Genomic DNA, 21,361 nt, shown 5'->3' with positions numbered 1-21,361 from the left:
CCTTAAATGTGTGAAAAGCTAACTAACCTAAGGGTTAGATTAAGATTAACAAAATATCAGTCACCTAGCCGTAACGAGTACTTGTCATAAAAGTCGGTTTTAATAAAATAGAGATGCATATTTAAACTTTAGTTTATAAAATAACATAAGCTAAAACTATATTAGAAATCATGTACACTCACGTCTCAACTTTCACAGCTAACTAGTGACAACGCTAGCTATTTTAGTCTGACTGACTCCGGTGGCCAGCTACTATCAATTATATAATGAAAATACAACCAGAAACAAATGCTAAATCTTACCTGTGAAAGGTTATTCCCTGAGACCGGTTTTCAGTTGTGCAGCGATTTGTACAGCCCCAAACAGCACACGAAGCAGGCATTTTTCTCAGTTCCAGTTATGAGCGTTATGGGAACGTTGCCCCGCACAACATGGCGGCGCCGTTGACGTACGGTCCAGCGGCCAATAGGGCGTCTAGTGTTTATTATATTTCTATGTGCGGGAGCACCACAACAACAATCTGTGACGCTAGGAACTCACTCGGCTAATAGCTGCCCTGATTGCTGCCTCGCGCTAGGAAATAAATTAATTACTGTTATAAATAGAAAACGTCACTAAAACCTATAATTTTCACAATCATTTTTAATGTTAAAATATATTTGTCAGGGACCCCCCAAAATCCAAAAATGAATTCTTATGGAGGGTCCCTAATGACTTATGGAGGGTCCGGGACTCCCCCCCCCTCATTTCGAACCCTGAGGCTAATAATGGGTTTTTTCCTTTTAGAGCAACATAGTGTTGCTAGACCAATCTAAACAGGGTGGGCCTCAACCTCTGGTTATGGTAAGATTATTCTAACTAAGTGTCTGTGGAAAAACCACTGCGTGATTATGTAAAGTTACCATTAGAGGAAGCTAAATTGGTCAGCCTGAATTTATGATAATGGTCACGGCCTTTAGTTGGAAATAATCTTGCCTTAATTCAGTGTGTTCAGATCTATGGGGACTAAATAAACGTATTCTAGAATGAGCAAAGTGGGTACAGCCTCTAGAATTTTAGTCATCGCCTCTGTCTAATGACCAAGACTGACGAGATTGTGCGTATGAGATCGTATGCCCGGCCGGTGCGAGACTCAAAGCGTTATAGGAATCCAGATGAACGATTATAACCAAAAGGGTTAAATAGAATTATCAAATTCATATCTAAATTGAATGATTATTGAACACTACTTAAAATGTTTATTATTGGAGTCAGATAAATAAAGAGGTAATACTTGTAAGAAAATGTATTAAATTTGATCTTGCATTGTTGCACAAAAGGAAGACAGCGACACGCAGGAATCCTTCTACCGTGCCATTGGCTACCGTCCTTGGACCAGTGGGCGGACTTACAGAGGCAACAAGCAGCTGCCTAGGATTTCGGATGCAGTGCCTCTCATCTCCCTATAATAATGCAATATCTGGCTCAAATGTCACAGAATGGAAAGCACAGGATTGTGGGATATCAAAGTTAATGAAGGATACATCTATGCTGCCTTCAAAAATCGATCAGATGAAGGTATCTTCAGACATACCTTGATGCTTTCCTAACTTAAAGGGTTAGTTCACCCCAAAATGAAAATTCTGTAATTTATTAGGCTACTTACCCTCATGCCGTTTCATTTATCATCGGAACACAAATTAAGATATTTTAGTTGAAATCCGATGGCTCCGTGAGGCCTCCATAGGGAGCAATGACATTTCCTCTCTCAAGATCCATAAAGGTACTAAAAACATATCTAAATCAGTTCATGTGAGTACAGTGGTTCAATATTAATATTATAAAGCAACGAAACAGTGAATCAGTGTGTCGAATCATGAATCAGATCGCGTGTGAAACCACCAAACGGCTGAAATCACGTGACTTTGGCGCTCCGAACTGCAGATTCAACACACTGATTAATTATGCTCCGATGCTTCCTGAAGCAGTGTTTTGAAATCGGCCATCACTAAATAAGTCGTTATTTAGTTTTGTTTTGGCGCACCAAAAATATTCTTGTCGCTTTATAATATTAATATTGAACCACTGTACTCACATGAACTGATTTAAATATGTTTTTAGTACCTTTATGGATCTTGAGAGAGGAAGTGTCATTGCTCCCTATGGAGGCCTCACTGAGCCATCAGATTTCAACTAAAATATCTTAATTTGTGTTCCGAAGATTAACGAAGGTCTTACGGGTGTGAAACGACATGAGGGTAAGTAATAAATGACAGAATTTATATTTTTGGGTGAACTATCCCTTTAAATAAAACCTGCATTAGTAACTTTTAGTTTTGTAGCTGATCAATTTAACCACTTGTAATTCAATTTTAACATTTTAATTGTTGTGGAAAGCGCATTAAAATAAAACCTTGTGAAAGTGCTGCAGGGAAGCTAATATCACTGTCTCATGTTTCTATTCATAGAGAGCATTGTGTGTTTTGCAGAAAAGGATAAAGAAGGTTTACATTAATTCATGCAAGTCAGAATCATAAACAGAACATAATCCAAGTCTCAATGTGTTTTAAAAATAATAATGTCTGGTTAAAGTTATGTAGGCCATCTGAGAAAGCAATACACTGTAAGAAGAACAATGTAAAATGCACGGTAACTTGCTGGCAGCAATTAGCAAGTAAGTTGCTGTGTTCTATTCCACAGTATGCTTACTGTAAATTTAATCACAGTAACTAAGTTGTGTCTCTTTTTCTCTTGTTGTTTCTTCAATGATTCTGCTTATTATCATCAAGTGTCACCACTAATTGTCAATCATCACTCAATCATCAATCAATTATCTCATTAACTTTAACACTGCTTCAGTGTTAGTTTTAAAAATTAACACTTTGTGTTTGTAAAGCACGTTTGTTATGGCCAGAGAAACTATGATCTGAGTTGTGTTTCCTGAAAGTGCTGTGAAGCAAAGTTGATCAATTTAGGTTTACAATGCTTTGGGAAGCACAGTCATAATGGTTATCTTTTCTTGTTGTGAAATGGCCAAATTCATTGGTGACATCCTGTATTATCTGGTGATATAGATATTATATTATTTCTTTATAAATCTCTGTTACCGCTTGAGATCCAGCAGAGGTTTTATAATCTGAAGGGGCTTTTATTTTTGAAACACACACAGACATCAAGAACCAGCATATGACCCTCAACAATGGTGACAATCAAACAAAGTGCTTCATGTTGCAGTGCATGATGGAGTCATTGTAAGATTGTAAAGTTATATTATTACAAAAAAATACCTTGGAAAAAAAAGTGCCATAAAGATAATTTGAAAACTTTTATGCACATTTGGTGTTCAGAAACTTATCCCTGTTAACAACATAAATGTATGTACACTGAAATAGCAATTGCTGAAAACAAACTCAACAGCTGAATGTTGATTTTCCTGATCAGGTGACAGAAAACAACACGCACACTGGCTGAATGGTGAACTTTTTAAATCAAGTCAGGTCAAGTCACCTTTAGTTATAAAGTGCTTTATGCACTACATTATTAAAAAAAACTGTGTTTGTCATCGTCCAGCTCAGTTCAGTTCTCATATAATAGTCAGTGCAGTCAGATCAAAAATATGAATATGAATATTAAGTATCAGAAATCAGAAAGATATATAGAGGCAGAATAGAGAAAATCATCAAGGATATGTATCACTAGATATAAAGAAGACGACTCAGAGAAAAATGAAAAGGCCTATCCAAAAACACAACACTCAGTATGAGAGCTGCAGGAAAATCATATGATGTTTTTGCTCCAGAATGCTGCTTATGAACACTAGCTGGACTAACAGGAAAACTTTCAGCCTGATGTGTTCCTGAAACCTAAGCTTGGAAAACACCTTTCAGGTGAACATAAAGCCCGTCTACTTTGATCTGATTGTCATCTCAAATATTTTGACATTGATGAGCAGTGACAGTGTTGGTGCTGTACAAATATCCTTACTATGCAATTATTTCACAACCTTTATATACATATCTGCCATGATCCAGAAAACTGGACCTATGAGGTTAAAGGGATAGTTCTGTCATCAATTACTCACCCTAAAACCTTTCTTTCTTCTGTTGAACACAAAAGAAGATATTTTGAAGATTATGGGTAACCAAACAGTTGATCGTCCCCAATGACTTCCAAATTATTATTTTTTAAGTCAATAGGGTCCAATGTTCGGTTACCCATAATCTTCAAATTATCTTCTTTTGTGTTTAGAAGAAGAAAGAAAATCAAACTTAAGGGTGAGTAAATGATGACAGAATTTAAAGTTTTGGGTGAATAATAAGCAGATTCTGCTTCAATGTTCATCTGATAAGGTGCATTTGCATTCATTCTAGTGTTTTCTGTGGTGATCACCAGTGTCAATAGAGCTTAAGATCAAATTTTACTTAAATTAATTTTTCTTGTTTGAGAAGTCACTTTTACTCTGATTTACATCACAACAGGGATGAAAAGATGACCTCAGTTTCAGTTTCATGGTAACTTAAATGTATATTTATTTCTTCTATTTAATGTTTATTTTTTCAACTATTGAAAATGTTAATTCTTAATATGCATATATATATATATATATATATATATATATATATATATATATATATATATATATATATATATATATTTCCATCAAATATACATGGGGGGAGTTTACAAAGAAAATTTGCAATAACATCAATAATTATAATTGCAGAATCATACAGGAAAGTCCAAGACTCATAAGTAAACATAAACATAAGTTTATAAACACTTTTTCTTGGAAAATGGTGTCAATTTCATCCCTTTCATAGGCTACCAAGACTTCTATTCAACAAGTCATTTTTTAAATTTCAACAAAAACTCTTTTATTTATTTATGTTAACCAAAAATGCCTATGTCATCTAAGGAAATTTCACCAATCTAACATGTTTCAAAAAGTTGTCAAGCAGAATTTGCATCCAAATGTAGCCGAAAACCAAATCTTTAAGTCTGAAAGACCTGAAAATCTTACCTTTGAATTGCTTCTTATTCACAGGCAAATGACGATGCTGTGAAGCAGCTCTTGAAGAACTTCTCCGGTGACATCCAGACATTAAACCTCAGCGGCTGCTACTGGTTGGCCGGCTCTACTGTGGATCAGGTCACCCGCTGTAAGGGTCTAGTCAGCCTGGACCTTTCAGGGTGCCGTTTGACATCAATTCGGCTTTCGCATCTGCTGACCTCTCTTCGTTCTCTCTGCTCATTGGCATTAGACGTGGGGCCGGGGTTTGACCTCCAGCAGCTGAGTGCTGAGGGTAAGTCTGCTTTGGCACGCCTGCAGGAGCTCAAGCAGACGCTGTTGACTCCCTCGATAGTTCATTCCTAGAGATATAGAGATTTTAATGCAGCTCCATGAGTACATTGGTAAAATGTACACATTTTCAGTGGTCAAAAAAAAACAAATGTGGGTCACTTTGTATAGTTTTTTTTCTTTTAAAGAGGAATGTCTAAAGAATGAATAATGTTAAAACTAGAAATGTATCTTATTTTTCCTATCACCTGAAATGCATAGAACATACCCAAGTGCCATAAATATTCTTTTTGTAAAGTTGTCATGTCTGTTAATCTAAAAATATTCAAGATATCTTAATATCCTTCTAGATTTTCATTCTTAAACTTTTCTTTTGGACTCTTTATTTTTAATGGGGTGATTCAGTGGTTTTTTTCTAGGCTTGATTGTGTTTTTGGGGCGCAGTTTAACATGTCTTAATGCTTCGTTTTTTTTTTTTTAAACACTGTATTTTTCATATATTTTACCTTTATTCTACACCTCTGTTTCCACTGTCATATGAACGGCTCGTTTGACTTCCTGCTTCTATGAAGCCGCTCCCTACACAATATGCAATGTGCTCAGATTGGTTAGCTGGCCCAGTGTATTGTGATTCGCTGAAGCATCTGGAAACGCCACGCCCCTTACCATTCATTATTACTACCAGTTCAGTGCAAATGTAAATAATGTTGTCTATATTGCTGTATCAAATCGAGCCGAATAAGACCCAGATGAAGAGGGTAAAGCAGAACCTCTGCAATCGCAGCTTTTAAAGGACGTTTATGAATGGTATTTAATTTTTTATTTGTGTCAAAGTGTTTAGATAAGCTGTCACTGCTGTTTGTTAGCTTTCAATATACAGTTTTATACTGATTAAAGCTTTACTGTTGCCAAATACATGACTTAGTAGTAGCATGTTTGTAAATGTATCGTTTAATTTATAGCATGAACAACTGTGTGTCTGTGAACATAGACGTTTGTTGGCGTTTGTAGAATTTAGCTAAATGGCTAGCGAAGCAAAAACGAGTTGGTTTTTGTATACATCCTTGATGCAACCAAAAATAGCAACAGAACTATACGTTTAAAAGACATGTCCAAACAATAAAATGTACTTACAGTTTGAAGCCAATAAACTGCAGCTTCTGCTTTTAAAGTGGGAACTGCTTCATCTCTCAGTAAAAGCCTTTGTGCAAATCAAGCATTGAACTCTAGATTCTGAAAGTGTAGAAAATATCACTGATTATTATTAATGCTTTATAAATGATGAATTGACTATTACTAATAGTTAACTAATGATTCATAGTGTGAGTTATTATAACGTGTTACCAAAATGTCATATTTGCATATTCAAATGAACTCGAAACCTTAACAATAAAGCATCCATAAATACAATTTCTGAAGTGTTGTGGAACTTGCATCACATATACAAATCTAATCGAAACATCCAATTTATGGTAAATTACATGATACATTTCGGCTTCATGTTTTACCATCAAAGTTTTAATGTATAAATATTCAGAGTAAACCCTACAGAATATGGTCAGTGTCAAGAGTTCATTGAATCAGTGGCTGTGGCATTACACTCATAACATTTGTGTACGTCTGATTGTGGGGGAAAAAGGAAGTCTATGGTTTTCTTAGAAAAAGTAATTACACAAATTCTGTGAGTATCCTTTTTTCCTTTCCTTTTTTATTTCTGAGAAGCAGGGCTCTGAATTGGTTTAAGGAATGAAAACAAAAAATGGAATCAAACTCAATTTTAACACCACAACACACTCATTCTACACATGATATGCTAGAGCGGCATTTAGAGCTCAGGAGTTTTATTTATTTAAAAATTAAGAGTTTCAGTGGCCAAACAGAGTACATTTTTTATTTTATTTTATTTTATTTTATTTATTTCATTTCGTCAGTTTAATTCACTTCTCACGAGAGAGATGGAGCAATTCACTTCTCTTCAGATGATTCAGAGATCATTATGAAAAATATTATGACAATATTAGCCTGACTTCGTCGTACTCATATTCTAGGCAGAATGTGAGTCTGATACTGCTCCATTGCACTTGAATTATGGGGCGTGTCTTAACCGAACCAGTAAAAAACAACAACTCTGCACTCAATTGGATAGACCTACAACCAATCAGAGCAAGTGACGTATGTTGAACTTGTACCATAGACTGACTTGTACAATGAATCCCGTTGGAAGGATGGCAAACACATCTTTCCCATCGACAAATGGCTTGATTGCGGTTCTTTGTTCGTCTTATAAAATTAATGCGCTGTCAATTTCTTTTATTACAGATGTGATAGCGGAATCTAAACATCTTACTTCTCCAGCTGCAGTCATTGTTGGTGAAAACCAATTCAACCCAAGCACTCCAGACCGAACTTCCCGTCCAAAAAAATGTTGTGGGCGGGGTTCGGGCTGGCACCCAGGCTATGAAAATATAGCTGCAAGCAGCAATAACGGGCCCAAGCCTGGTGCCACCACCACCCGGAGGCTTAAGGGAGTCTGTGCACGACAGGCAATATGCATTTAAACTGGGTGAATGTAAAAGGATTTTGTCAAGATATGAGACTCTTCCTGTTTCCCTTTTTCTCATTAATTTAATTCCTTCCTATGGCAACACTGTTCAAAATTTCCAATATCCATTCGCAATGTAGCATCGTCATTATATGGGCATCATATTCAGAAAGTTTGGTGCAAATCGTAAGAATCCCCTACGAGAAGTAGTTAAAAATTCAGAGCCTGATTTTTCAAAAAATCTACACTTAAACCAAAATATCTGACATCCTGTTGTTCGGAGCTAATGACTGTAAATTAGAAAGTTGTCCAGTTCAATGAGAGCAATATATGTACGAGTTTGGTGACTGTAGGTAAAACTAAGCCCCAACTTTAGACAAAAGGTGGCGCTATAGAGTCCGTTTCTAAGGCTTTGCCCATATCTACTGTCTGACTATTGACTATGTTTATTACTATTGAAATACAACTGCATATTAAAAAAATAATAATAATAATATTCCATAATATTTTAAGAGAATACTCAACAGTAGTCTTAATTTCATTGCATGCAAGAGTTACTTGCAACTCTCAAAGATTGATGTCAAAATCATATTTACTTTTGGAAAGGCATGCAGAAGAGCTAGAAAACAAAGTGCATAATCTGAAGAATTTTTCAAAAGAGCAGTAGGTAGTTTAACTGCTCAGGACAAACAAGCAACTCATGAACAATTATCACAAAACATAAAAACAGTCATTGGTCACCCAAGTAATGCACAGTTTTAAGAGTCAAGGGTATGTAAACTTTTTAAATGGTTCAAATTTTGTGTAAATTCAGTTATTATTTTGTTGTGGACCATATGTAAACTGATGTGATACAGCCTATTCAGCACAGTATTAAATAAAATTAAAAAATGCAATTTTTTATGATCCTTCTTATTTTGTTAAATCATAACATCTTATATATTCTGCAAGAGGTATGTAAAGTTATAAGCAGAACTGGTTCTGTGTGTATTTTAATAAGCTAACGCATGCTGAACTGCACTGAACTTCTATGAAAAGAGAAGCAAGAAAGTGAGTGGTTTTAGTTTCCTTTTTATTTTTTTCCTTTTTACTAAAATGAAATTGTTGAGAAAGTACATTTACTGAATGGAGAGGGTATATAAAAGTCAGCAAAAGGAGGAAAGTTTAGTTGAGAAGGAGAAGGACTGGTGAATCACATGCATAATCTATTAGAGTGGTGAGTAACCATTTTTGACTTCGACATCTTTAAGTATTTGTTATGCTATTTTAAGTTCTGTTTGTTATTTAGCTCAATTTAGTTTGTTAGTTATGTGATCTTCATTTTTGTTACACATTTGCTACACCATGTTATGTAGTAGTCCAGCAACTGACTGACATTTATTGAATATGGGTAAGATCAGGGTTATCACATGGAGCTGTTGTCACAAGGGCTATATCTACGTTTTAAATGTCCATTTAGCCTACAAATGTAGATGTTGTAGCTCCGTAATAAAAACAAGACAATTCAAGCAAGTGTCAGCTATGATGGTAGGTTTAAAAAAAAAAAAAAAAAAAAAAAAAACCTCTAAGAAATATTTAGTGGAAAGTGGTATAGCCTATTATCTCGCTTATATATATATTTGCACATAATTAATCTTATCACATTTTCTTTAATATATGACATTCTTCCACCTGAACTCATGCTTTCTCTCTGATGGTTCCACTGAAGCTAAAATCCCTGTTTACTCGAACTACAAGTTTAAAAACTGCAATACACAAGAACGGCTATACATTGAACCTCAAGTGAGTGACTTTGTTTACAAGAATTGCTCTTCTTTTTGACACCAAAAAATTGTCCATAAGGTCATTTTAGGAGTTGCATTTTAAATTGACAATCTAGTCTTTACACCAATTATACCTTCAGTCAATTTTTGACATAAGCATGCATTGTATTGACTTTTTATTGTCCCCCATGGGGAAAATGTGTTTCAGTATTTCAATATACATGGCATGTAAAATCACCAATATAATCCACTCATCCCTGAGACATGGTCGGTATTTTTTATTTTAATCCACAATATAATAATAATAATAAAGACTATTATCCTTTGAATGGTATGCTGCATATGATTTCGCACTGATGTCAGACTTCCTGCAACTTAAGTTTACATGGGTCATGTCCTAATCGACGCCCCTAAACCTCTCCTAATTGACGCTTAAATAATTTATATATAGTATACTCTAGTGTGTCTCCTAATCAACTTCGGCTGAGTTGGTCAATGTCTCTTGACCCTTTATCAGTTGGGAATAAGTATTCCCTAACTTGCTGTGCAGCAATAAACAGGCAGACTCCTGACTATGCCTAAGAATATGCTTTAATCACAGCCAGAGGACCTTGTATCAATCACAGAGAATCCCACCAGCAAAATACAACAGTTTATATAGGATAGGAGCATGGAAAAGCATTCTACAATATGATTGGTTCTTCAGATGTCAAACCCTTCTGTTACTAGGTAAAGCAAGATCTGCCCAAATCATGTGTTTATTAGTTTGCTTGTTACTTAATATCATGGGGCTATTAGTTGTCTAGCTGTCCCTAAGTTTCATTTCCCCTTTTTGTTACATTCAGATATGATTCAGACACACGCTGACTTTGACCCTGTAAAAAAAATCCCAGTAAAATTTATGGTAAAAAACCGGCAACTGTGGTTGCCAGAACTTTACCGTAAAAAAATCTGTTAAATTTACGGTAAAATAACATATTTCATTAACTGATATAATGGTAATTTACCAACCAAATGAAGTACTAATATCCGTTTTGTACCTTTATAATACACTGACAGCCACCAAACACAGTGGTGATAAGAGTCACATGATGAATCAAAGTTCATCACAAGCAGATTTTCCACAAGCTGAGGAGGACAATACTAATATATAGAAGGTGCACACAGTGTCATTCACACACACACTAAACACCATCATGGTAACATGCATGAAATTTTAAAAATGCAATAAACATTAATTTAACAACATTAGATGTAACATAAAACCCTAATGTACATAACTGATTAGAAAAAAATGAGAAAAACTAAGAAGAAACAGAGTTATTTCAACAAAAATATATCAAATGTGAAGTGTCACGCAGGGAATTGTGGGAATGTCAATTTACGTTTTTTCACTGTAAATTTGACAATGAATTGTTATTTTTCACTTTCAAAAACTGTGAATTTAACGGTATTTTACAGTAAAATTACATTAAATGTACCGTTAGATCTATTACAGTTATTCACCGTATATAGTACGGAAACTTTCTGTAAACCAATTAACAGTTTTTCACCGCAGCATTTTTACAGTCTTTTACTGTTAAAATCACGGTAATTTTTTACAGTGTACTTTATTATTTATTGAGTATTTAATTGTAGACGTTTGATTACTAGATGGAAGGTGTTGCCTCACATTTCTTAAATTCTTGCATTATTGTCTCTTCCTTGATAATAGCTTGATCTTTGACTTGTACTGCTGTAAATTTGAGGTTAGTGATTATTTGTTATTTAAATTACGCAATATAAGCTATTATAAAAAAGTAACACATGTGGTTGTTGTTCCAGAGATCTTGATAATTCATCATCTCATCCTCTTCATCATGACGCTGTTTCTTCATGTGCTGATGCTGTTTCTTCTCTCCGGTGGTTCAGCCAGAGTTGTGCCGGATTTTGAGAAGGAATGTGGTCAATTTTTTGCAGGTGGAAAATCACCAACAACATTTACTGGATCACAGTATGAGCAGATCTGCCAAAATCTAAATAATCGTTACTATTATGCCACATATTATGATACATACAACAGGATCCCAGTGTACTCAGCCTACATGTTTACAGGGATAATGGACTGCACAAGACAAAACAACTGGTACATTGAACCTCATGTAAGTGAAATATAATTATATTAAAGGTTGTATTCTGTTATTGTTCAGTATTTGTTCTTCATATTAGTTTGTCGTAAGGATGTTTTTCCATGGTGTGGATGGAGTCGTTTCAAATTTACTGATAACAGCTATTAAAGTTTTACCAGAAATATGCCCGTATTAATAAAAAAACAACCCAGCATTTAATAAAATATCAAACCAAGTAACAAGACACATTTTTTTCAAACAGACCATTTCACAAAATTAAGTTTGTTGAGTATTACATTTTTAATCAGAAGATAAACTATTCAAGACAAAAAGTATTAAAGGATTAGTTCACTTTCAAATGAAAATTAGCCCAAGCCTATAGGTGTATATGACTTTCTTCTTTCTGCTGAACACAGTTGGAGAAATATTACTAAATATCCTGACGCATCCAAGCTTTATAATGGCAGTGAACGATACCAACGAGTATTAGCTGAAAGTTCATCCATCCACATCCATCCATCATAAACATACTCCACACGGCTTTAGGGGGGTAATAAAAGCCTTCTGGAGTGAAGCGATGAGTTTGAGTAGGATGTAGCATAAGCTTTTTGAACTGCAAAAGTTTTTAAGCTTTCTTCGTAACTTGTATACGGAAGGCGGTCTGGCGGAAGCTATAGATATTTTACTTCATGACTTGTTAAATATTTATATTTTTCTTACACAAATGCATCACTTCACTTCAGAAGGCCTTTATTAAAGCCGTGCAGAGTATGTTTATGATGGATGGATGGATGGATGGATGGATGGATGGATGGATGGATGGATGGATGGATGGATGGATGGATGGATGGATGGATGGATGGATGGATGGATGTGAATGGATGCACTTTCTTCAGCTCATACTCATGAACCCCATTCACTGCCATTATAAAGCTTGGATGCGTCCGGATATCTCTGATTGTGTTCATCAGAAAGAAGAAAGTCATATACACCTATGGCTTAAGGGTGAGTAAAGCTTGAACTGATTTTCATTTGAAAGTGAAACTAATCCTGTAAGACATTTCTGCATGTAAAACATGATGAATTGCACCTGTAACTGAGATCTCACTTTATATTAAAAGTGATTGCAAACATAGCTAAGAAAGGTTCATTCTGAAAAATCTCTAACAGTGTTTGTTTGCAGATTTCACTTGGTTTGATGTCTTGTACAGTTTATCCACACAACATGAGCAAATCAGGCCATAGAAAAATGTCATTGCTGTTTAGTCATTTATTAAAAATATGCACTTCTATGCACTTTAATTAAGGTGAAATATTTCAAATAAATAATACTACAACAATAACAAAATTTAATAATAAAAGAATATTTTATATTTTTATAGAATATTTTTCTGATATATATGTGTTACGCTTGGTTATTGGTTGGTCGGGTAGTCCGAGCTGGTGTGATTGAGTGCAGAAGGCGGGGACTAATTTGCATATTTATGAATCTGCATGTGGGTTGTTTAAGCTATCTTAAGGCATGAAGAAATCATTTTAACAGTAAAGAATGCTTAAGTATGTCATTTTGATTATCAACCATGAGTTTTTGATGAGAAATGTTCTTGATATTCAATTGTTTCAATATTGCAGCTAGATGATGATAAAGCAGGACCATCCATGGCATCTGAGGGGTCTGTGGATATAAAACTACGAGGAATCCATCAAGCTCTCAATGGAGATTATGTGAAGTCTGGCTACCACAGAGGTCATCTGGCACCAGTCTATCAGGCACAATCACAGGACTGTGCTGACGCCACCTTCACTCTCACTAATGCTGCTCCACAAGACCCCTCTTTTAACAGCGGTCAATGGAGGGTACTAGAAGAAAACATCGCAAAAGCACTATCCGAGCAATGTCTACCAAAAAAGTATTCTGTTTACATTGTAACAGGGGTGACACCAGGTACAAGTAAATTGAAAAACAGAGTTAATGTGCCTATTTATTTCTGGACTGCATACTGCTGCTTAGACCAGAATAACAGATGTCAAATCTCAAGAGGATTTATTGGATTGAATGATAACATCACTCCCCTGAACATAACTGTGAATGATTTAAAGAAAGAGTTGGCAAAGCTTTATAAAGTCACATCTTTTGAGGTGTTTGATAGCTCTACAGTACCCCCAATGAAACAAAAAAGTAAAGCTTTCAGAATAAATGTAACGTGTAGTCAGTTTTGGTTTAGTTTTCTCTGTGTTTTGTTCCTGTTTTACCTGCCAAGTTAGTTTCCTTGGTTATTAATCAGCTCTACACCTGTTCTGTTTCAGTCAATCATCCTCTGTGTGTTTAAGCCCTCAGTTTCCTGTGTTTCATTGTCTCATATCGTGTGTTTACACCACAATGATGTACTAAAAACAGATGACAATGTTGTCAAAACGTTCTCACAGATCTGTGAAAATGATTAAAAAGGCTGTACTTTGCAGGTCAGTAGTTGGCGAAGTCAACACATGTAACACCTGTAATACACATACGCATGACATCGCTGTTTTCACAAATGTTGTTGTTTACATGGAGACATTATATAAAACTAAAAAAACTTTGAAAACTTTGAAACCCGTTTTCAAAAGTTTGCATTTTCAGGCCAAAACACACAAAAAGTTTTCCTTTTTCAGTTGAAAATGGTCATGTAAGCATGTTCTAAGTTTAACGTGGTTGTGATTGTTTATTCTCCTTCTTATTTCCTGTTGGATTTATTATATTTTTGTTGATTACTCCATCACCGTGTGCTTCTCTACAGGACTAAATGATTATAATTATCTGCTGAATCATAAAGAAAATCATGAAGAAACTTGTTTGTTTCTTGTTCAGGGATGCAAACAGGTGGGGGGAGGGAGGGGGGACATTGTGTGGGGCGGGGGCATGCTCCACACAGAATGTTTTTTAAAAGATACATATAACATATTGTTGCAACATTTTACCAAATTCAACATTTGGTCAAAATTTCATGTTATAAAAGATGAAGTATGCAGACTATTAAAAATGATATTGGCTGATTAGATAAAAACACTTTCTCATTGGATCTATGCAAATCCCATAGGTGACCTATTTTGATTTCAAAAAGGTGTTGTCACTGAAAGGTAAGGAGTTTGCATCTATGTGCATTATAATGATGTTTGACTGTAATCAATAATAATAATAAAAAAATTGTAATGTTTATGAATGAAGTGCATCATATATTACACTAATATTGAATAAAGATTGTTTTTTTTATTTTATTTTTTTTTTTTTTTTTTTTTTTTTTTTTTTTACCTCATATCGGACAGATATCCATTAGATTTTATGTGGCTAACTGCTAGCCAAAACACTGACACAGACTGAATCTTGGTTTCATTGCAAGATTGTAAATTACATAATATCAAAAATTTACCTTGAAAAAAAAAAAAAAAAGAGCCATAGTGATATGACTTACTCATATATGGTGTTCAGAATCTTCCCACCCAATTACTGTGAATTTAACATAAATTTATTTACACTAAAACAGCAATTGTTGGAAACACTGACAAACTAAACAGCTGAATTTTGATTTTCCTGGTCAGGAGACAGAAAAAAACACGCACACTGGCTGACTTTTTAAATCAAGTCAGGTCAAGTCACCCTTATTTCTATAACACTTTATACAATACAGATTGTTTCAAAGCAGCTTTACATTAATAAACAGGAAAATAATGATGCAAACAGAATTCAATTCTGCTGCAGCTCTGAAAAGAAAATACACAATATGTTTGCAGATATTTAGGAAACATGCTAAGTTCACACACTTGTTTCTCCAAAAAAACAGAATAGGCTTGCTCGAGATGCATCGGTGAACGCGAAGAACGATCAGCGTATGACATCAATGTATTTTGGTGTCTTGCTTATAAAGGCACCTCAGTCGTGGGAATATAGGGTGAAATTGAACCCTGTTCATTCACTCCCCCGGCAACCTTCGCACCTTTCTCGTAATCATGAGAAACTTTCTCGTAATTGTGACTTAGTTTCTCATAATAACGAGAAACTTTATCATAATAATGAGAAACTTCTACGCATGCGCAGAGTAGAGGAGCAGAAGGGCGTGGCAAAAAGTGGTCAAAGCTGGTCCGCTGGTCAAAGTAAATGCGAGAACAGCAAACATGGCACGTTATGCAAAACAGTTGTTTTCGTTAAAGTAATCTACAAAGTGCAGTCTATCTATAGTAGGCTATCATTCAATAACATCAGTTATTATAAATTATCAATATCTTAAATACTTTTCCATGAGCACGAGAAGGTAACGCAAAGTGGTTTCCGTGGTAACGGTGGAAACTGTTGAATGAACGCGACGGCTTACAAAACTATCAGATTAACGAAGGAATATGACATTTATTCGTCAAGTTTAAGTGCAACGTCTTCATAAAATGTGTGGGTTTATGTGTTAACGTTAACACGTATTTCGCGGATGAGATGATGTGTAGGTTTGCCTAGACATGGGCGCTGGAAAGCTTTCTAATATAATCCGGGTCCTAAAGCACTTGCCCAGTCATAAACCTTCATTCCAGCGATATTCCTACAGAAAACACCTTTTAAGATGTTTATGAATCATTAGGGATGCAAACAGGTAAGGAGGAAAAAAGGTGAGAACATTGTGCGGGGCGGGGGGCGTGCTGAGCACGTAATTGTTTTTTTTTTAAGTTATTTGCTTTACATTCTCATTTGTAGTTACTTACAGGGTAATAAAAGATAAATGTAAATATCCCTTAAATGTTAAAAACTGAAATTTTTCTTGCAAAAAATATAATATTATTGCAACATTTGACCAAAAATCAACATTTAGTTAAAATCTCATGTTATAAATAATGGAATGCTATGCAGGATACCCTTGTAAGACCCCCTACCCCCCATAAAACACTTTCTGATTGGCAGAGGTGTAAAGTACTCGAGTAATTTTACTTGATTACTGTACTTAAGTATTATTTTTGGGGATTTTTACTTTACTTGAGTACATTTAAAAATCAATACTTTTACTTTTACTTGATTACATTTTTTGAGGAAAAAAAGGAGTACTTTTTACTCCTTACAATTTTATTTACAGTCAAAAAGTACTTATTTTTTGGAGATTACTTCATTATATTTTCCTTTGCTATTACCAAACCAATTGAATTGCGCTGATGACCAGTTTAATTTAAAGGTTATTTTTTCAATGAGATTCATTTTCACGTTCCATGAAATTGGTCAGACATGTTCATTGGTCCTTTGGAAGTGACGTCATGTTGCATCAATTACCACAATGCACAGCACCTTGACCTCAAAGAATATACACTAACAAGAAGCGACACTCAACAGAATGTTCCATTGCATTTCTACCATTTTGGGGTGAAGGCGACTTGGCAGTCCGTTAGTTTCTATGGCAATATCAGCTGCTTTGTTAAAAAAAAAAAAAAACTTTTTCACAAAACCTTTTTGCTCTCAGTCAGTTTGGGTTAAAACTCTTTAAAAGATCTAGTATTAGTATTAGACTTATAAACACTGACTTAATACCGACATTTGAAATTAAATTATGACATGCATCAGAAAAATTGGGAATGTTGGACAATAAATATATGAATATAACAGCTTGATTTTGCAGTGTTGTCTAATGTCCATTGAAGCAAAAGTGTCCAAAAGTGGGAATAATGCGATAACGGACACAGCAATGCATCATGTGTTGTAAGATCATTATGTTTGTAGCGTGATCCATTAAAACGTACAATATAGCTTATTTCAATTCAGACCTAGATATTATTACTATTACTCCACTAGGTCTGAAATATACTGATCGCTGTAAATATGATGATCTTAAATGTATTAATTATTAATTTACTATTAATAAATGTGTAAAGTTTCATAAAATGGAAATACTCAATAAAGTAGGCTAACTAGGTTACCTCAGATGGTTGAATGGTTGGATTCCACAACTGGTAAAATAAAACATATATAAGACGAGACAACATTTACTGTGGGAGCCATACAATTTACTGGTGACTTAATTTAAAAAACTGCGCTTCTGATTTGGCAGTGAAATTTGCCGATTTTGGGTGCGTAAGATGTGAAGGATTCAATGCTCCAGTATTTTCACCCCATAATGGCGGCCGCGCTACCGGAGCGCCATCTAGTGACCGTTGCCTAAAAAGTATCAGAGTGTCGCCTCTTGGGTTCTATACTCTTTGTTGACCTGGAAATTATAACAGTCAGTGGAAGAAAATAGAGGAAGTCAAAAATCAGCCACAGAATCAAGAGCACCCGTGGCCAACAGTTCATCTGATGATGAAGATTTTTTCGCTTCTTTGAAACAGACAACACATGAAGCCAGCAAAGAGTTGGATGGATATCTGGCCTGTGTTTCAGACACCAGTGTTTTAGGCACTGCTGGATTGATTTTTAGCCCCAAAAGAGCTAGGCTTGACACACAATTTTGAAAATCAGCTTCTGCTTAAGTTAAATCCGAGGTTTTGCAACTTTGAGTAGCATGTTGCATACTGGCATTAGGTAGTAGTCTTATAGTTTGATAATTAAATACAATTAAACACAAACAGTTCTAAAGGAGGATAAAACCTTGTATGTGGTTCATTCACTTCATGTTTTTAGAGATTAAAAGCTTAAACAAGAATCTCTAGTTTTCATTCTTGCTGTTACTTTTACTTTTTTTAAGTACAATTTTAATGTAGTACTTTTTTACTTTCACTCAATTATGATTCTGGCTAGATACTTTTACTTTTAATTGAGTAAAATTTTCACTCAGTACTTGTACTTTCACTTGAGTAACATTTTTGAGTACTTTTTACATCTCTGCTCATTGGATCTATGCAAATCCCATAGCCATAGGTGAGCTATTTTGATCTCAAAAAGGTGAGTTCTTACCTAAAGGTGAGGAGTTTGCATCTATGCATTAGAATGTATGCAAAAGACAGCTTTCCAGGTGAAGCGTTCTTTAACAGAGTTGGATATGTAGGTGTGTGCTGTCTTATCATTTGTCTATCTGTTTAAAATCCATGGATCACCACTCTGTGTTTCTGCTTGTTCATAAACAAACATACAAATGAATAAACTACTATATCCCGTCTCATATAGGCTACTGATAATTTATCAATAATGTTATATGATATTATAGATTACACTTTTGCAGAACGTGCCATGGTTGCGGAGTTCTCGTATTTGACCAGCGGATGTCGCTAGCGTGTCACTGCTCCGCATGCGTAGAAGTTTCTCATTATTACGAGAAACTAAGTCATAATTACGAGAAGGTTTCTAATTATTATGAGAAACTACGTCATAATTACGAGAAGGTTTCTAATTATTATGAGAAACTACGTCATAATTACGAGAAGGTTTGAGATACTAAGTCATTATTATGAAAAAGTTTCTCATTATTATGACTTACAGAATAATTATGATACAGAATTATATTTTTTTACTCAATTGTGGCGGAAACGGGCTTCCATAGGTTTTGATACTGTTTCCTATGCTGTGTTGTACCAATTCATAGTGGCTGTTTACTGACATGCCTTAAAGTAGCTGCCCCTTAAAAACTAATTTCAGACAGAGGGTCAGAATGAAGGTTGAAGATAATTGTTTTTCACATATATTTTTTTGTGAGCAAAAAAACTTTATTAACATTATAAGTGAACCTCAACACTCTAAAATGCTGGGTTAAATATGGACAAACCCAGCAGGTTGGGTTAAAGTGCACCTATTATGCCCTCTTTCACAAGATGTAATATAAGTCTCTGGTCTGGTCAAGTTTCAGCTTAAAATAACCCAAAAATTTGCCCCTACTTGGGGGTGAGCAAAAACATGCCTTTTACTATATTACTATATTGCTGGCTAAAAAAATAAATGCAAAATTGGTTGAAAAAAATGGCTGGGTGAAAACAACCCAATCCCTGGGTTTGTCCATATTTAACCCAGCATTTTTTAGAGTGAAGGAACATATTAAAAGTAAAAGAAAAAAATCCATGTCATGACCCCTTTAAAAAGACCAATCAGGATGTTAGGAACACTCCCTCATCTCACTGCAACACCACTGTGCTCTTACTTGTTGAGTATTTAATAGTAGATGTTTAATTACATGGAAAGTGTTATGTATCATGTTTTTTCTTCCTTGATTATAGCTTGATCTTTGACTTGTACCACTGTAAATTTGAGGTAAGTGTTTATTTGTTATTACACTATATGAAATATTACACTATCTAGTCTATCTTTATACTAGCTATTATAAAAAAGTATCACATCTGGTTGTTGTTCTTGCAGAGATCTTGGTAATTCATCATCTCATCCTCTTCATCATGACTCTGTTTCTTCATGTGCTGATGCTTTCGCTTCTCTCCGGTGGGTCGGCCAGAGTTGTGCAGGATTTTGAACAGGAGTGTGGTGGCTTTTTTGCAAATGGAAAATCACCAACAAAATTTAATAGACCAGAGTACGAGCAGATCTGCCAAAATCTAAATAATGGTTATTATTATGCCACATATTATGATACCATCAACAAGATCCCAGTGTACTCAGCCTACAAGTTTTCAGGGATAAAGAACTGCACAAGACAAAACAATTGGTACATTGAACCTCAAGTAATATGAATTGAAATATAATTATATTAGAGGTTGTATGCTGTTATTGTTCAGTGTTCTTCATATTAGTTGGTCGTAAGGATGTTTTTCTATAGTGTGGATGGAGTCATTTCAAATTTATTGATAACAGTAATTAAATTGATACCAGAAATATGACCATATTAATAAAAAATAAAAAAACAGCCCAGCATATAATAAAATATCAAACCAAGTAACATTTATTTTAACGTAAACAAGCACAGACACATTTTATTGAAGCAGACCATTTCACAAAATGAAGTTTGTTGGATGTCACATAATAAATTAACAGATAGCTATTGACAAGACAAAAAGTATTGACATTTCTGCATGTAAAACATTATTAATGTTAACATGATGAAATGCAGCTGTGGCACACCTGCGTGAACTTGAGGAGAAATTGCTTTGTATATTAAAAGTGACTGTAAAATTGTCTCAGAAAAGTTAACTCTGAGAAAATCTCTAACAGTGTTTGTTTGCAGATTTCACTTGGTTTGACTTCTTGTACAGTTTATTCACACAACATATGAGCAAATCAGGCCATCATTGCTTTTTTTCCTCTTAGTCTTTCATTCAAAACACCTACACTTCTAAACTTTAATTAAGGTAAAATATTTGAAATAAATATTATTTATATAATATTCTAAAAATGCAATAACAATATTTAATAATAATATAATATTTTATATATTTTTCTCATATATATTATATATATATATATATATATATATATATATATATATATATATATATATATATATATATGTTACACTTGGTGGTTGGTTGGTTGGACAGGTAGGAGCTGGTGTGATTGAGTGGAGGCGGGGACTAATGTGCATACTCATGATTCCATGTATACTAAATGAAGCAAGTTACATTCAAGCTATTTTAAGGCATGAGGAAATTATTTTCACAGTAAAGAACATTTAAATATGTAATTTTGTTTATCAAATATGAGTTTTAAGGGCTAAAATTATTATTAATGAATAATGATTCTTGTTTCTCTTCTAACGTGAACTGTTCTTAAGCTCATGTTTACAATTGATTCAATATT

General features: G+C 34.6%; 1 protein-coding gene across 3 annotated transcripts; it reads left to right on the top strand.

Moving 5' to 3' along the window:
• Positions 1-8,983: 8,983 nt before the first annotated feature.
• LOC137032866 (endonuclease domain-containing 1 protein-like) lies at positions 8,984-14,530 on the top strand. Of its 3 annotated transcripts, XM_067404847.1 has the most exons (4): positions 8,999-9,036; positions 11,298-11,331; positions 11,408-11,724; positions 13,324-14,530. In XM_067404847.1, exons 3-4 carry the CDS (start codon positions 11,443-11,445, stop codon positions 13,954-13,956), a joined length of 915 nt encoding a protein of 304 aa, XP_067260948.1. In that variant the 5' UTR covers positions 8,999-9,036; positions 11,298-11,331; positions 11,408-11,442; the 3' UTR covers positions 13,957-14,530. The 3 variants fall into 3 exon arrangements, with proteins under 3 accessions (XP_067260950.1, XP_067260948.1, XP_067260949.1); XM_067404849.1 differs by lacking the exon at positions 11,298-11,331 and having other exon boundaries at positions 8,984-9,036; XM_067404848.1 differs by lacking the exon at positions 8,999-9,036 and having other exon boundaries at positions 11,300-11,724.
• The last annotated feature ends 6,831 nt before the right edge of the window (positions 14,531-21,361 follow it).

The sequence above is a fragment of the Chanodichthys erythropterus genome, chromosome 12, assembly GCF_024489055.1.
Source record: "Chanodichthys erythropterus isolate Z2021 chromosome 12, ASM2448905v1, whole genome shotgun sequence".
NCBI lineage: Eukaryota > Metazoa > Chordata > Actinopteri > Cypriniformes > Xenocyprididae > Chanodichthys > Chanodichthys erythropterus.
The sequence above is the reverse complement of the archived record's forward strand: the minus strand, read 5'-3'. Positions and strand labels throughout refer to the sequence as shown.